The following is an 18,793-nucleotide window of genomic DNA, read 5'->3' as shown; positions in this document are numbered from 1 at the left end:
TTTTTGTGTCAGTACAGACAAAATGCTAAATCAGCCCAGAGGCTATGGAAAACACAATGTTACCACAAAAAAAATTGCTAGATGCATTACAGGAAATCATTCAATGAATAATTTTATTACAAGCCAAACTCCGCCAAGTGAACCAAACTTAACTACCAGGCAGGGTCAGAATTAAGTGTTTCATGCTGCCATGCCACATGGTTCCTTTTAAACTTTAAAAGTATAACTGGTTTAGGGCAATAAGAGGAAAAGGATTTTCAAATGTAATATCATCATGATTTGTCAATTGCACTCTTTGGATTTTAGGAAAATCTTTTTTAAAATAATGATACAACTTATGAGCGTCTTTCATCCATTATGTCACAGTTGGGCGCACAAACGTTTGACTGTATATCGCGGCTACAGTCTGGGGGAGTAGTTTCTACTGCTTGTTGCGGAATGAAATAATCTTTGGTTGGCTGTAAAATATAGAAACTGATGCCTGGCCGCCCTAAACAGACACCGCGTAACGCAATCTGATTTCTGGTTAATGTCGCGTACAAACTGCAGTAATGTGGTTCCAGTGACCTTCACTGCAGATAGGAGAACAAAAATACGTAATGAATAGTAAAACATACTAAACAAAAAGAATTAGGCTACGCTTAATCAAAACCGGAAACTGTTACGCGCTTGCAATTACACAATAACGTTTATTTATTGATTCGTAAGGATTAGGAAGGATTAAAATTTTAAACTTTAACTGGAAAAATTAATTATCCCAAAACTGCAAAACTTTTCGCTTGCACGGGTAGAATATATTGGGCAATTATAAAACGAATTCAGTCTTTGAATATAATGCCACCATTGTTTGTTGTATTTGAAATTTCGTTAAAGCACCAACAGGTTTAACGACAAAACCTAGTCGATATCAGGCCCTGTAATAAAGAAGTCCTGACAAAACAGAACCTATCTAACGGGTTAAAAGCCTGTGTTCTTGTTTGAAAAGAACTAAACGAGTTTACCGCAATTTTACAAATGGAACATGCACTAAATGTTTTATAAATGAACAGAGCAAAATATTTACACTTTTAGCCAAAACACGCATTTCAAAGAAACATTACAATCTCCATTACTAGGATTAACATTTAAAACACAAAGGCCTGGCATAATAAGTTATGTCAAAAGTCGAATATTGGACAAGATCAATTATAAGTGTGTAGTAGTATACAATTTTAACATTGTGTAGAGCTTTTTGAACTATAATTTCAATAGCCATAATAGGTTAAAAGGAAAAAGTTGTGGAGGCTGTCTTGCGCTAATAAATGACAAAGGGGCACTTTGATTGCAGTAAAACAGAGTGCGTCAAAGCGTTGTATTTTGCTTTAAAGCGCCACCAGTATCCCAAACAAATACAGACAAAACCTAAACGACTAAACGTATCCCTGGCTATCGGATGTTATATGTAATTACGAAAACTGTTTAATATGTTTCCACAAGCCTTTAGATTTCGCAGTATAACCAGTTCATCGAAATGCATAACGTCACATTAATATTGAGTGCGCAATCTAATTTTTTATCTGAATAAACAAATACAGAATACGGTAAGAAACATTCTAATTAATTCTAGACTAAAATCTCACAGTTAAAGAAAAAATGTAATTGACGAAACTCCGCAAATATTTTGACATGATGGTAAAATCAATCATCTATTTATACACTTTGGAGCATAATGGTTGGAGGTTGTAGTAAGACGTAATAAGAATATCAAAGCATAAGAATACTTCTGTATGGGCTTTGATATTCTTATTACGTATTTATACACTGAAGATGATAAATGATTTTTTATTCACAAGTAAACAAAACAAAATCTGTCGTGGAATACTATTTACTAGGGTTGCAACATTTTTTACATAATTTCTGATAAACAACATAATGGTTTTAGGGGAATAAAAAGGCCGGAAACGTCCGACCGTTTTAAATTTTTAAGAAACTTGCTGTTGTCACGCATATCAGTGCGCAAACAAGCAGCTTAAGTTAAGTGTTTTTGCGCAAAGCGCGACAATGTTTTTTGTTTATACCATGTTCATTGTTCGTATTTAAAAAACGGATTTTGTTAATTGCGCCTCAAATAGAGGGTCTATAACCTGGCACCAATAAAGTTCAAATTTAAAACTTGACATATTCGGCTTTCATCTTTAAAATTAATGTTTATTATGTTAATTGGGTTTATAGGTTCCAAATTATAAGCGGGTTCTAATTAAATAGTGTGACGTTAAGTTATTTGAAGCTCTCCGCCTATCTAACGACAGTAATATCTAGCAATATATCTCCTTTTTGTAGTGTTCGCCAATATTTATGTAAATTAAATCGCTGGTAAACCATAAAAATAATACTACGAATCCCTTGTTTATTTTTTATTAGTTAACAACTCAACAATCTGGTGGTTTTATAGCAAATTAATACAAAAAGTTGATTTATAAGAAAACTGTTGGTTTTACTTAATTCTAATATAGATAAAAAACAATCTTGTAGATTTTTGTGGTTTGGGCCCAAGGGTTGGGGAGGCATTTTTTGAAAGGGGTTTGAAAAAAAATAATTTTAAAAATACTGTTTTGTTAATAAAATAATTACTCCCGGGTGGAGACAGTATTTTGTTTATTGTTATTTTTATTAAAAGGGGAAAATAGTTTTTTTATTTGGATTGAGGGCAAGGAGGAGAGAGGGTTAAAACAATAAGCGTTTTTTTGTGGAAAAAATATTTGCATTTACGTCAGAAGGGATGGCAGAGATTTTTCGGCCCTTATCTGTTTTTGCTTGCAGAAACAAGTCAAAAGAAAATACAACTTAATATAAACCTTAAAACGAGTAAACCAAAGTGTAATATATTATATTACAAAAATTAACCTGGTAAATAACGCTATTTATAATGACCCAATTATTAAACCACCCATGAAAATAAGGCCCTTAAAAATACCCCCGACAATATATACAACAACCACAACCCGTCTAGTTTTTTTTTGATTTTGTAAACAAATTATGTTTGTTTTAAACCTATTTTGAATTTTGATAAATTTTGACCTGATGAGTAAATTTTGAAAAAATTTTGACTTTTAAGTTAAAAAATAAATCTTATCATATATTCTTATCGCCATTCAGAATTTGCGGTTTTGTTGAGATTATTCCAACCGTTTGCCTAGGCTAAAGTTAGTAAAACGAAGCAGAAAGAAGCAATCGCATCCGTCCATTGATGTTGTCAGTTTTGTAAATAGATAAAATCCAGTTTTATTTATTTTTTGCTTTGTATTGTGGTCCGCGAAAAAACAGATTAAAAAATAGTAGTTTATGGTTCAAAAAGTTTGGGAAACCCTGCTGTAGATGCTGATAAACACAATTCCAAAACTAGCATTTAGAGAAAAAAACAAAATACACCAAACGCATTATTTACTAGATTTTACATTTTTAACACTTCTTTTGCACCGTCTGATTTTGGTCCTGTTAATATTAATATGAAAACTCTGGCTGAAAAATACAGTTTATACAGGGTTGGGATTACGCACTTGACCGCTCGCCAATGCGAGTAAAAAATCGCTCCGGGGAATGCTGATTGACACCCACTCGCCCAACTGGCAAGTGGCTCGGCGAGAAGTTCACTTAGTTGGTGTAGGACAACTTATGTTAGCAGTATGGGTCATTATCATTCGATCCATTTCCAATGTTGTTATGACTTCACAATGACATGCCTTTTATGTACTTAAGTGTTTTCAAATAACTTGACTTAAATCTGTTGACCAAAATGACTTGACTTGGACTTAAGTCATATTGTTAAATAACTTTGGTTAAAATTAAAACTTTTCATTAAACATTTATTACTGAAATTGTTGTTTTAATTTTTGCACTAAAAACAATTTGCTTTCTATATATTTGATTTTTTTTTAGCTAAGAAATTGCTAATAATCAGAAGAGTTTACCAGTTTTATATCAATGTATTTACTTCTCCCATAATCACTTGACTTGGACAACTGATGATTTGGACTTGACTTGTTATTTATTCAAAAATATTTGACTTTAACTTTACTTTAAAAGTTTTTGATTAATTTTTAATCTTTTTTCTGTTTTATATTACGAATTTTTTTTTATTATTTTTATATTTAAACAATGCCAAACACTTCCAGTTGGTGACACAGTGTTCTTTACAGTTTGTGTGATAACCTTAACATCTATGTATTTTTACACATTCCATTAAAGAGCAAGCCAACCAAACAAAAATATTATTTAGTCACCCTTTGTACTTAGTGGTTTATTAAAACAATTCAATGTTTAATGTAACATTTATTGTGGGTTATAAATATTTTAGTTTTTATGAAATACAAAGTTTAACACTTTACCAAACTACTTACCCGTTGTATTATGAGGGTTGTTGTAAGTGTTGTAAGTGTTGATAATATCCCTTGCAGCCTGCTGGACATTGTCTGTAATTGAGTAATTTAATTTTAAAAACGATAAATCCTATTGAAAGTTTGATTAAATAGTAATGGTAACACATAATTTCCTAAAGAAGAACTACCGGTGCCAATCATTTCCTAAAACTAAAAAAGTATTTCATCAAATAGACAGATAAACAAACACTTTAGGTAGGTATTAGATTTTTACAAAGACTGCATGATTACATTTTTTGATGTTATTAGTGTGGATAATACGATAATTATATTTATCATCAAATCTAAGCAAAGGTTTTTTTTGTTATTGTCGACAATATCACACAATACATTGAAGTAAGCTGACCAGGAATAACAAATACCTCTTGCTTGCATTGTGGTTTGCCTGGAGTCCACATTTTGATGTCGTGAATCTACAAAACAAAAACAACTAATATAATGTGGTGTACTAAGTAGGGATGTTCAAAGTAGAATATCGAATCCTTGGATTAGAATCCAGGTTGGATTTGAATCCAATTCTGCCGTTTATTTCGGGTAATTGGAACCGATATAATTTAACGTTTTACCGCCGATTGTTTGCGCCTAATTGTACAAACGCGTGTGGTAAGTTGGCATGTCGCCGCGGCGACCAATTTATAGTGCTTGCTTTAAATGTAACCTGGTAGCGCAGTGTCAGCGTTTTTTCGGGCGACCAATCACCGCATGGCGATAAGGTTCGTCTAATAATTAAGTGTCAATCAAAGCGAATTAAGTGTCAAATCAGGCGAGCGGCCAACGTGTAATGCCAGGTGTGGAATTCGCAATCTCCCCAAATGCGTTAAGTTACAAAAGTAACATAGCGTTGCAAAACGTGCTTGCCGTCCACAAAATGCGCTATGGGGTTACTTAAGGTCAACTTTAGGCCAATATTCAGCGAGGTTATGCAGTTATGCATAACGTAATTGTCAAGAATTCGTTATGTCAATAATAACTTTGTATTCTTTGCAGTACATTATTTGACTGCATAACAGATCATGTTAGTCAAAAAAGAAGCACTAAGACTTAACAATGCTTTCAAAATCAGGACCGAATTGCTTAAGACTTCTGTGTGGAGTGTTGCATTTTCTCACTATTGGCAAAAATATAAGTTTTGGCAACAACCTGGGCAGTTGAGATATTACAGTTTACAGAAAGGCTTCAAATGACAGTTGTTAAGAATGTTAAACATATGGGAGATTTTTTTATTATAATGTACAAATGTTAGCAAATTGTTCGGGTGATTTATTCCTGTGTTTGTGGGCCCTGTAGGGTAGATGAAGATTAATAAAACAAAATTGAGGATAAATAATTTAATAAAAATATACTAGGATTCGCTATTCTGGATTCGTTATTCTAGATTCGAAACCTATTATTCTAGAATACCTTGGGATTCTACTTTGAACATCCCTAATGACCACACAATAGTTTACTATGCACACTTGTGTGGAAGGAATAGACTGGCTTCAAAATGACTAAAATAAAGGCGTCCAAATAATTAGTGGTTTACCTTGTTGAGAAATTGAAGGTTGTATACTGAGAGGGCCTGTACCTTAAGTGGTAAGTTGCGGCACTGTTGTAAATAAAGTTAAATAAATTAGCATATTTCCCATAATTTTGTTAACATATTTACAAAATTGCGAGCTACATGTGCAGTACATTATGTGCAATGCAAAATATGTGTGAAATAAAGGGTTGAAAATGACGAAATAAAATGCGTCCAATCAATTACATTTTACCTTGTTGAGAAGTTGATGGCTCATTAGTGAGTGGGCTTGCACCTTGAATCGCAGGTTGTGGAACTGTTGAACAATACAAGGTAATAAAATCAGTATATTTCCAATAATTTTGTAAACATAGAACATTTTGCTAAATGAACACAGTATAGGTTGCTATAGATTTGTGTGGAATAGAATAGGTTCAAAATGACTAATTTAAATAATTACTTTCTACCTTGTTGAGAAGTTGATGGCTCATTAATGAGAGACCCGGCACCTTGAATTGCAGGTTGTGGAACGGTCGAACAATACAAGGTAATAAAATCGGTATATTTTTCATATAATTGGAAGTTGAAACAGTTTACTTGTGATATGTCTAGTGCAGTGGCATATCCAGGAGAAGGCGACCTCGCCCCAATTTTGTAAGTTATATTATCGTTTTTTTTCAGGTTTTTCCTAATTTATTCAGTGGCAATGTTTTTAATGTAATTGGGGCATGCGTATTACACTAATGTGAAAAAAATCAAAACGCCATTCTTTGTCTCTTGTTTGGTCGACCATCAACGCAGGATATTTATTTCTATTTCGCTATTCGTTCAGGTTGGCTAATTGACAGCTGTAAATCAAGCTTTTATTCTGTTGCCTAAAGGTTTGTTTGTTTGGCATAAAATGACTGCTTCTGATTAGTGGTTATTCTATTCATGCTGTCATTACAATCACTATTTTATGACGTTTTTTTTTCAAACTTTTTTATCAGGGGTTAATAAATACAACATTTTTTTATCTTTTATAGTTATCCATCACTAGTCCATAAAATAATATCGCGGGCATCTAGTTTGATTAATCTAGTTTAACAACATGGCTAATTATGTGTTACATTAATGACCTTAAAAGTTTGAACTTGACTTGGGTGGCTGATAAAAAAATTATTTACCTCGTTGAGAAGTTAATGAGCTAATACTGAGAGGTGCTCCTTGAATGGCAGCTTGTGGCACTACCACTGTAACATTCTGTTGAAGTACTGCCTGCTGCTGTAGTCCTTTTACTGCCTGATGTTGTATCATCGCATGTTGCTGTTGCATCCCACTCACATCTTGACGTTGGATAACAGCTTGTTGTTCTTGTAGTCCTTCTACTGCCTGATGTTGTATCATTGCATGTTGATGTTGCAGCCCACTCACATCTTGACGTTGGATAACAGCTTGATGCTGTTGTAAATCTTCTATTTTCTGTCGTTTTATTTGTGCTGTCTGTTCGTGAATTCCTGCAGCCGCCTGACGTTTTATTTTTGCTCTCTGTTCATGCATTACTGCGACAGTCTGATATTCGATTTGTGTATCTTGGTGTTCAATTTGTTGATCTCCAGCAATGAAATTCTACATAAATGATAGAAAGTGTAGGTTTCATGTGAAAAGCAAAGTAAATAGTATTGCTCAAAACCACATAGTTCATTATATGATCCGAAAATGTTTTTTTCTGTACATATCTTGTTTTTGCTTGTTTCTTTTTATTATTTTTTAGTTTGCTTGGTATGACATAGTTTTGCCGGGACACTAATGGAGAAAGTATTCATCGTAGAACTTTAAAACTTTGAGACATGACATAGAGTGGTGTGTAAGTGCGCATAAGAAGTTTAGAAGTCTGCACCCCTAAGGGTGTATAATTGGGAGACAAAACATTTAAAATATTGTAATGTCATCGTAGTTTTTGTAGCTACCTACTGACCTACTCCCATCTAGTGGTAGAAGTATCTCCAATACAAGATTCGTTCATAGTTGCTTGTTTTTTTTAGCTTGCATAGCGACTGACATCATGCTGTGCACTTTATTCTCACTAGAAGGATAAGCTGCGCGTGTCATTGCCTTTTAGAAAGGTGATCGACTCTTAGTAAAATAACTTAATGTTATTACAAAATAACATATTTTACCGTCGCAAATTAAAATGCTAAATCAAAAGCAGTGTAGACCTTTCTGTCGTTACCTCTTTCTCATGTTGTTTCTACTAAACATATCTACTAAATATTTGTAAGCTGAAGGCCCTGTGAAATCCTTATTGTTGCTTTACTTAACGATCGTTATAGTCACAAGTGGTAAACATGCAAATACCTGGTATGGCTTTTCAGCGAAATCAATAAAAGACGGAATAAACGTATATAATCGAATTAATAAAAAGTATACATTGGTGTAATACGACTCAGTGTACTGTATGTGTATTATCTACATAAAATCTATCAATCAGATTTTTCGAACATTCCACGATTACCACGCCTTTACTATTTTATTTACGTTTTTTTTAAGGGGACTGCTAGAAATGCGTTTTACTTGTTATTTTTGGTTTCGAGCACTGTTAAACATTTTTTAAACATAGATTATTTTTTCAGCGAGTTCTAAGAGATGTTTTTCAGGGGGGTGGGGTTGCTGGGGTTTATTTTTTTTTTGTGTGATGGGTAAAAAATTTAAATGGATATTATCAGGCGGGTGCTGGGAGATACTATTACGTATTTATTCTCAGTTTTTACCTAAATACTTTTATTTCAATTGTATCCATTAACTGCCTACTTCGAATGAGTAAAGTCAATTCAGGAAAAGTGAAACTTAGTGTATACCCTTAAATTCTAAAACAAACACACCAAAGTGTAATATATAATTTGACAAGATTTATTCTGGTAAATAACCCTATTTATATTGACCCAATTACTTTGACAAAACACCCATGAAGACAAGTCCATGAGAAATATCCCTCGGCCAAATATACAACAACCGCAAGCCGTCTAGTTTATATAATGTGCTATGGGTTTGACCATTGTATTCATTTAGTACCTGTATTTTGTTGTCTCACCCTATGATTCTATTGCCATGCAGCATGGACGACTTGCTCGCGTATTTCGCTAACATCCCTAAGGCGCAGTATGTATTGGTTTACGTTGGAATAGGGACTGCATTCTGCACCCTATATAACCGAGCATGTTTTACATTCTTTCATTCTACTTGACTTCTACGTCCATGAGCAATAAACTGTCACTGGATACAACAATATGTAGCATTTATTTTATAGATTAATACAGTGTGGTCCAACGGCAGGCCCGCAGGCCAAGGTTGGCCAATTCCGCTTTTTTGGCCCGCAAACTGATAGCCAGCTTTGCTGCAATCTAGCAATATCACTTTAATTTTGGTTTCTTTGTTATTGCAATTGACAAAAAAGTCGTAAATGATTGTTTGAAATTTCTACTGTAGCTGAACAAAGGTGTATATTTAAGAAAGTTAGTATATATGCCATAGGCCAGCGGTGCTTAACCTGGTGGGGCGCCCAGCAATTCTTAGGGGGCGCGAGCTCCAAGTTAATATTTGAATTTTTTTGCAATGATTCTAATGGTTTCGTTTTGGTTGTACACCACTCCTACAGCGCTGTAGGCTACAAACTCTGTTTTTGCCAACTTTAACATGGAAACTGCAAAAAATGTTCGCGCTCTGTGCGAATCCTGTTTTTATACTTTTGTTGACTGAGTTTTAGCCCAAATTCTCTTTAGTGCCATTGCATGTTTTCATATCATCGAAAGTATAACGGCCCTATTTAATTATAATTTTTTAACTTATAGATAAACGACAAAAGTCACCCCCCGTTCAAACTATTTTTTATCTTTATTTCATATATGACAACAGGCTTGCAACAGGGGGACTTACACTTTTTTGCACAAATCTTTAATGTTTTTGCAATATGGCCATTGTATTGTGTGTCGTCACATCTTTTGAAACAAGGTAACGTTACTGTTTAAATCATTGTATCGGGCACTGGGAATTTGTTGTGTGCCCAATGCGAAAAGGCTCCTGAATTTACAGTTTAGCGCCAATTCAACAAATTAAACTCAATTTTTTTTCAAGTTGTCTTAATGATAATTGAAAATGCTGAACTGCTTTTCTAGGGGGGCAAAAGGCATAGGAAAATAACCAAAGGGGGGCGCGGCTGAAAAAAAGGTTAAGAACCACTGCCATAGGCTATGTATAATTTGCCAGCAATAAGCCTAGAATCGTTATTTAAAAACATTGGCCAGCAAGATAAAAAAAACCTTGTTTTTGGCCTGTGATAAAAATAAGTTGGACCACACTGGAATAATAGTTTTAGTAATTCCAAATTAAAAAGATGCACATAAAATAGGAAACTAAATATTTAAAACAAACTTACTCTGCAAGAGATGTTGGATGTTTGTTCTTCAGCCATTTGAACTATTTACAAAATAAAATCACCTAATGTATTTACATATCTAAGAAAATAAAATCACTCTATGATGTAGCCAGGTAAGTGCTTAAAAGTTATGACATAAACAAGTTCTGTTCACATTTTGCTAAAAAACATGAGTTCATTTTTTTCAAAAAAAATTGCAGCATTAAAATTGGTAGAACGAACAGTCGAAAAGGAAATTTTGCTCAGATATATTATTTTTAACCGAAAACAAACTGTTGGTGATTGAAAGCATTGCTTTCGACTAGTTGTGACTATTTGAAATAACACTCTGCTGCGGATAAATGTAGAAAGAGGTTATTTGCCCGGCAACCTGTTACCAGACTTTCGAAATAAGTTAACTCATCCAGTTTTTATATATGGAAGAATAAGTCGGAACTAAAAAATTAGAGCTCAAACTTGCACTACTGTAAATGGCTTCAAAAATAAATCTTTTTGTTTTTGTGCAGATTCGGTTACAGTAGTACAATTTTCACAGTTCGCTAAACGGGCAAGCAGGACAAATAGCCTGTTCCATAAATTTATACTACTAGTTAGACTACCAGAAGCTGCCATTTTCATTGTTTGTATTTGCTGTTAAAAATATTAAAAACAAATTAGAAACACAGTAACAGAGAAAGTAGAACATGCTAAACCTAAATGCTTACTAACAATGTTATATTTAATAAATACTGATTCCATAATAAAATCGCAGATTAACAAGTTGTAATAAAGACAGCTTTAACTATAATTCAAAAATCTTTTCCCTAAGAAGTACTTATTCTGCACATTATTTGGGTGGGGGTTTCAGTTGTTTGTGCGAGTCTAGTAGTAGTATTTTATTATTTAATTATTTTGCTAAACCAACCCAAACTAATACTTGACCAACCCCAACCCAAACGCTAACTCTCACCCTAACCCGAATAATGTGCGTTGTGGTAGGATTCTAGACCAGCGCTGAAGTTTTCCCACTTTTACTGAACTTCAAAATTCACACTACTATAAACGGATCTACAAATACAATTTATAGCTAAAGCAGTTTACCGAACTTTGGAAGTTGCACTATATACTTTAAACCAGGGGCGGGCAATGTGCGGCCCTTTGCCATTTTTTGTGCGGCCCTTCGCCTTCTTCCAGATATTTTTCCCTAAATAAGGGTATTTTGTGTGCACCAATGTTGGAACTTTTGCTCTTTCAGTTTCCTGTTTAAAAGTGCAATATAACCCATAGGCTACACCGCTACACTAATTCAGTTGTTGAACTCGAATGGGAAGCATCTATTACAAAACAATCTTTATTCATAAAGTTTCACTTGCCTCATGTTGGTATCATAAAGAATTGTTTTGCAACAATTACACTTGTCTGCTACAACTTTTGCCGCGCATATTGACTGTGATGTTCTGTTTAACAGCTGGTTTTGAATTATTGCTATTAAATAGTTTGCGTCTATGCACATCTGGCCTGGAACCAAACATTGACAAGTTGGTTCAAAATATCCAACATCAGCCTTCTCACTAACTTCTATTTGAACATCCACATGCGTGTCTTCTATGATATTTCATATCCGCTTGTACGTGTTTTTCTAGTAAAAGCTGAAAATATCAATTAATTAGTGTTTATTTGATGTGCGGCCCTCCTGTAAGCATTAAATTTCTTAACTGGCCCTTGTGTTAAAAAGGTTGCCCGACCCTGCTTTAAACAAAAAGGTGATAGGATTATAGACCAGCACGGACTAACCAAAGAAAACATGCAGCTCGAAATTTCATTTTGTAATATCTTATGAAGTAAATGAGATATAATCAGGAATGTTTACACATAACTCTAAGCAATCTAACTTTGCCAGCAATGAAACTTTGAAAAAGAAATATGGCTCTTTTTGCTCACAAAAAGGCCTGATATAAACTTATACACCAAGGAGAGTAAGCAACTAACACAAATTGCATCAGCTGCTCAATTTCGGGATATGACGTATTGTGCTCCGGCATTAAAGGTGTAGTAGCTTGCATCATGTGATCGAGAAACTCCGGCTATTCTGTGCAAACAGCCTGTTGTGACGCCAAATCATCTGTCTGTGTGCATCACACTCAAGCTGGCAACCTATTTTCCACTGCACAGTAAAATGTCCTGCATTTCCTGTTTTGTATGGAAAGCCAAAACTGCAAAAATACCACTTTATGGGTTTTAATGATAAATATTTATTAGGCAAAGGAGCATTCCTACGACATATCAAACGTTGAATCACATATCAAATTTGGAAATAAACATTGCTTTTCATTTAGAAACTTATGATTCAAACACTTAGGGTCTACTTTTTTATACAGCTACTTTGTGACTGTAATAACTACTTTGCAACCCATTTGTTTAGTTTGCAAAACACACATGCCTTATTTCTTATTATCTAAAAAAATATATTTACAATTTCAAATATGTAATAGCTAAATAGCTTTTGAAACGGCAACTAATAAGACAGCAACTAGAGTTTTACAACGTACAACAGGTGATTTTAATGTTATAATGACACAATTGTTTTTAAATTATACGGCGTGTACAAATCAAACAGCATAATTTTAAATGACATTATTGCATTTTTTAAAACATGTTTAATTTAAGATTAGCAACATGGTGCATGGCTTAGCACAGGGTTCCTCAGTGGGGGCACAAAGTAGTCATTGGGGGGCCTTGAGCATAACTCTTTAGCTGGGTGGTAGTATTGCAAAACTAGACTATCCAAGTATCATTATTTTCAAAATTTGCCAGTTTTCAATTTGTGTTTTTTTATTATGACTGTAATCCTTTCTTGTAACGTTTTAATGCATCTTTCTGATGTGCCATTTGAATAATTATTACTCAAAATCGGGTCTTTAAGTTCGAATTGAATTCTGCTGTTTATACGCCTCCTACCATGGAGGCAAACAATTACTGTGCCGCTTCGTGCAACATAATACTACAGCGCTTTTACAGGAGATCAATTACTTGCAGATAACCTTTTCTTAATTCGTAAGTGTCCTCTGTCCATCAATGCTGTTGGGCGAGCGACTAACGTGTTATGACAGGTGCATATATTTTGCAATTTTTTAAGGGCGTTAAAATGCAAAAAAAACATTCCATCATAATCACACAAGTGCGCTACGGCGTTACTCAAGGTCAACAATATTTAGCGAGGTAATAATCATAATTGTCAAGTATAATGGTAACGCATTACTGGCAGGGGTAGCTCTGTGTTCGTTGCAGCATATTATTATACAGCCTAAATAACATATAATATTTAGGCGCTCTTTCACTATTGTACGTAAAAATTAATAAAAAAAAAAAATTTCTTCAAATGCCGCATACCACAACACATATTGTTTTGGTTAGGGTGCGGGTTATAGTTTGGTTGAGGGTGGGTCAAGTTATTATTAATAATAAACATAATATTACTTGACCCACCCTCAACCAAACGCTAACCCGCACCCTAACCCAAACAATATGTGTTGTGGTATGTATTATTAATTTTTTTTTTTTTTGCATAACTTTTCACGTACAATAGTGAAAGAGCGCCGTTTTTTGTGTAGTTATGCACTGTAGTTTAAACTTCTTTAGGTGGCAGTTGTTTAAAAGGTTAGTTGTTAATTATTTTTTCATTACAATAATACACATAGCCTATGTTAGAAATTAGTTTGGCGATTAATTATGTTTTTGTCATTCCCCTCAAAATAATAAGATGCGATATTGAGCCTGTCAGCCAAGTGAGTCAAAATATCGCATCGCTGTAAACCGGGTTGATGTGACAACCTGAAATTACGTCACAATAAGCGTCGGGCGCGATTCTATAAATCGTGTGACGTGAAATAACGTTTACATTGCGAGTAGCCACCAGGCGTAACACGCATCAGTAGTTACAGCAGATAAACAGTTGTTCTAGTTATTGTAAGCTCATCCTTGTGGCATTTTAAAACTTATAAGCGCTCAACAAAGCCAACCTTCAAAGCATGTGTATATTTCAACAGGTGAGACATGACCACCGTGCTATCTGAACTCCACTAAATCGAAATTAAACAAACTATCATAGCATTTCAAAGTGCATACTGTCAGGTCGCTTTTAGATTTATTGTACATTCACATAATTTAGCAGAGCTCGCTTTCAATAAAAGAGCTTACAGCGCAGTAAAACGGGTCTCGCAAGTAAGGCATGCATCAGTTGACTGTAGTGTTTAATCCAACAGCAGCGTGACACTATATAGCACAAGAGCGACTGCGATGGAGATTAGCTGAGTCGAATGTCGGCTAGATTTGCCAGAACGGCCATGAAAGGAAATGAGTATCTAGGTGAAATATTTAACACTTTACCAGGCGAACACGCTATAATTACAAGCACAAACAGACATGCGTCGTTTCTCTACATCATTTCCTTCCTACCTGGAAAACGAAAATGGTCTCGAGCAGTTCGTTGGGCCGCGCTTCTTCTTTAAATTCTTCCCAGGATCCGATCACGAGTCGACCAGCAAACGCAGAATGTTTGACATTTGTCACCCGATCCGTTAGAAATCAGTGCATTTCCAAGCAAAAAGATCTACGACAATCAGGGCATCCAATGGCAGAAAAGTCTAGACTTTTAAACCTTGAGGTCCTGGCAATGCACTGATTTGGACCTTTAGGTAAACTCCCGGCGTAGATAAATTGAAAATATTCATTAAAAGTTCAGAAAAGATAACAAAAAGTATGAGATAGGATTAATAACACTTGACCCACCTAAACCCTAACGCTAACCCAAATCCTAACCCAAATAATGTGCGTTATTTTAATAATTTTTTAAATGCTGGGGAAAAAAGCCCAAACTCGGATGGGCATAAGATGGTTTCATTATTTGGGTTAGGGCGCTGGTTAGCGTTTGGGTTTGGTTGGGTCAAGTATTGTTAAACTTAATCTTCTTATGCACATTTCTTAATGCAAATTAGTGCATTGTCCAAGACATCAAAGTCTGAAAGTCGGACTTTTTGATCCTTTGAATGCACTGATTGTCGTAGACCTTTTTGCTTAGAACTGCACTGATTTCTCCAGCACGTATTGGAAATCGTGGTGTTCAATAGAGCGAAAAATGTTCATGAATTCCTTGTCTTGGCGGCAAACGGAGACTTCCAGGGGTAGCTGATCGTACGACACGATGCAAGTCTGAAATGGTACTTAAAAGGCACAATAAACAACAATGCAAAACACTTTTGAATAGCCTATAATGCAGAAAATTATCGTCTTAAAACGCAGTTCGAATTTCAAATCGCAAAACTGAAGTTAGTTGCTTAGAGTATTTTGCTCTAGAATACCAATTTAAAGGGGGTAAGGTGCTAATCTCAAAAACGCGAAAACAAATTACATCGCCTAGTCCACATTGGATGGGTTCCCTAAAGCAGACATAATACCCTTGGCGCAAAAGGTTATTCTAGAAAGTTACTCTCTGCATGCTAGTAACTTCATGTGGGCTATATGACGGTTATCTCACACCGTCTGAAAAGTAAATGAGGCATCAAAGGCCTTAAAAATCATGGGTTTATAATACCCAGAGCATGCTCGCTTGCAGTCACAAATGAGATAAATCTCGCGTTATGTTGGGAATTGGCAACAAGGTTTGGCCTTCTGCTCTGTTTTCCTTCTTATAAATCATAACGGTTAAGTGACGCAGGAATTTCAGACAAAGTGATCAGGTTATTTTGGGTGAGATATAAAACATCAATCACCATAACACGTGACCAGAGACAATAGCCGCAGTGGCTTAGACACTTTAGAAGTAACGACTTCTGTAAGTGCTGGTTGAGATAGAATCTATCCGTTTATTGGTTTCGAGATTAGATATCACGAGAGGTGTTCGCAGTCAACCTCGATCGTAATATTTTCACCTTAAAAACTTTACCAAAAAGGCCATAATTTCGCAACAATAACTGTAATAGTCTTGCGTAACTAACAATTTAAAGCATCAAACGATTTTTCTCTGCATTACATCTAATCAAACATCATATTGACAAGCAATAACGCTGGCATAAACTTGTTAACAAACGTTTCAACAAATCATAACTGATCGGCGTAGCTTAAAAATACTTACAAACGAGAAACTGCGCTAGCAAACCAAATTAATTCATACTTTCTAAGCAACCTGACAGTATGCGTAAAATTTAAATCAGAAGGGTTTAATTGCGTGTTCATATCTCAGTCGGGGTCTCCAATGTATATTTCAACAGGTTAGACATGACCACCGTGCTATCTGAACTCCACTAAATCGAAACTAAACAAACTGTCATAGCATTTCAAAGTGCATACTGTCAGGTCGCTTATAGATTTATTGTACATTCACATAATTTAGCATAGCCCGCTTTCAATAAAAGAGCTTACAGCGCAGTAAAAACGGGTCTCGCAAGTAAGGCATGCATCAGTTGACTGTAGTGTTTAATCCAACAGCAGCGTGACACTATATAGCACAAGAGCGACTGCGATGGAGATTAGCTGAGTCGAATGTCGGCTGGATTTGCCAGAACGGCCACGAAAGGAAATGAGTATCTAGGTAAAATATTTAACACTTTACCAGGCGAACACGCTATAATTACAAGCACAAACAGACAAGCGTCGTTTCTCTACACATGCATTTGTCACATAAAACAAATTTCGCGAAATTGTGCCAAAAAATAACTCCTAATTAAACCAAATCTAATTTCTATCGCTCAAATAGAAATGATTATAATCGCATTGTACAAATGCATTATGGTTTAGATTCGAAGCTACGTTACGTTAGCTATATTCAGGGTTGCCATACTGTTCATATTTCTAAGAAATGTCCTTATTTTCGAATTGCGTCCTTATTTTGTCTTATTTTCAACAACTAAACAACCTCGATCGTCTCCTCTGGTAACCGATGTTGAATAATATTCTAAAATTATGCTTTTGTGTCGAGATTTCGAGATTTTACAACATTAGAGAATAGATGAAAAGGTACTTTCGTGGCATTCAAGTCTCAGGATTTTACTTCTAAGTGGTGAGATGGGTAGGGCAGTGGTACAGCAGTTTTGGCTACTGTACCCGGATACAGCAGCTGACGACGTTTTAGCAGTAAACAATAGTACCGGTACAAGGTTACTGCTGTTTAGCCTGCAGCAGAATAGGGTGCGACGAAAGCAGCACTTTTTGCGAAGTGGTTGGCAATGGGGAAATGGGTGCAGTGCAGCCGACACTTCGATTAAATCAGTAAAGCTATAAGAAGGGGTGGCCAACACCATAGGTGTAGCCAGGGGGGGGGCCTGAGGGGCCATGCCCCCCACCCCAAAATTTATAAAGTTTTATTCTTAATAATTTGTTTGTTTAGCATTTATGAGCAGTACCACAATATTCGATCACATCATACAACACCTTTAATTGTCAAGCATTGTTACGTCACAAACGATATAGTTAATATTACGTTTGCTATACATTAATGCAGTTTTTATACTTTTAGACAGTTTTTGCTCTTTTAATGTTTTTACGTATTGCGTTTAACACTCAGTCAGTTGCTGCTCAAAAAGGTTTGCTAGCATTGTTTTTGTGTTCGTTACAGGAGTTAATACAATGACAAAAGCTAAACAAAAAGTCCAAACTTTTTGGACGAAAAATGTTTTTTAAATGCTGATGTAATTTTTTTGTCCTTATTTTTAGGTCCATGTCGATGGCAACCCTGGCTATATTAAACATAACAAGTGGCGTATTGCGCAGCAAGTAATTCTCAGTAAAGCGTGGTATGGTTGCTTATATTATCAAAGTTTGGCTCGTTTAAATAAGTATTCCCTTCGGGTTGTAATTTGCGCAAACAAGCACGTTACTCATTGTTAACAACAGTGTTTCTTAACCTTTTTAGCGATCGTACCCTTTGAGATTTCATGAAATTTTCTCGTACCCCCTCCTGTCTACAATGGTCGACAAAGTAAATAAAATTCTCATAACAGGAAATAAAAGCAGTGTATTTATAATTTAAGTGTTGAATGCGTGCAGTAAAAACAGTCTTGTAAGTTCAACAATATTTACAACATGGAGTTTTGTTATTGATAAATTGCGCATTCTTTTACAAATATATCTATGGGCTTTGATATACTTACTACGTAATACTTGTTACATAAGCACATCAGTTTTTAGCCGGTGGGCCACAGAGCTAATTGGAAAATTGTAAAGTTGGAAAAATATGGCTTTATTCGTTTAATTCTGTAGTTCGTTTTACAGTACATTCTCTAGCTTTGAATCAGTTGCATTACGTGTAGGTTATTATAAAATATCCTTCCTCCTTTCACATTTTGAAGTTATTTTTTATTTTGACACATTTCAGTTGATTGTAACCAATTTAAGCGGAACTTCAAGTGAGCCACGAGACATTTTCAAAACAAACCAAAAGGCGCCACAAGTATAAAAAGGTTAAGAACCCTTTCAATCTGCATTAACACAACC

At 35.1% G+C, this 18,793-nt stretch overlaps 1 protein-coding gene across 1 annotated transcript in view; it reads right to left on the bottom strand.

Moving 5' to 3' along the window:
- The window catches only part of LOC146146465 (uncharacterized), a 199,750-nt gene extending 189,346 nt beyond the window's left edge, over positions 1-10,404 (bottom strand). The window contains exons 1-5 of the mRNA XM_083390771.1: positions 10,328-10,404; positions 7,083-7,524; positions 6,170-6,232; positions 4,778-4,828; positions 4,377-4,448 (exon numbers count right to left, since the gene is read on the bottom strand). Of these exons, the coding sequence (XP_083246897.1) occupies positions 4,377-4,448; positions 4,778-4,828; positions 6,170-6,232; positions 7,083-7,524; positions 10,328-10,363 (664 nt within the window). The 5' untranslated portion in view covers positions 10,364-10,404. The remainder of the gene's footprint in view (positions 1-4,376; positions 4,449-4,777; positions 4,829-6,169; positions 6,233-7,082; positions 7,525-10,327) is intronic.
- Positions 10,405-18,793: the final 8,389 nt, after the last annotated feature.

The sequence above is a fragment of the Ascidiella aspersa genome, chromosome 5, assembly GCF_963924565.1.
Source record: "Ascidiella aspersa chromosome 5, kaAscAspe10.2, whole genome shotgun sequence".
NCBI classification, from domain to species: domain Eukaryota; kingdom Metazoa; phylum Chordata; class Ascidiacea; order Phlebobranchia; family Ascidiidae; genus Ascidiella; species Ascidiella aspersa.
Note: the sequence above shows the minus strand (reverse complement) of the source record. Positions and strands in the feature narration are given on the sequence as shown.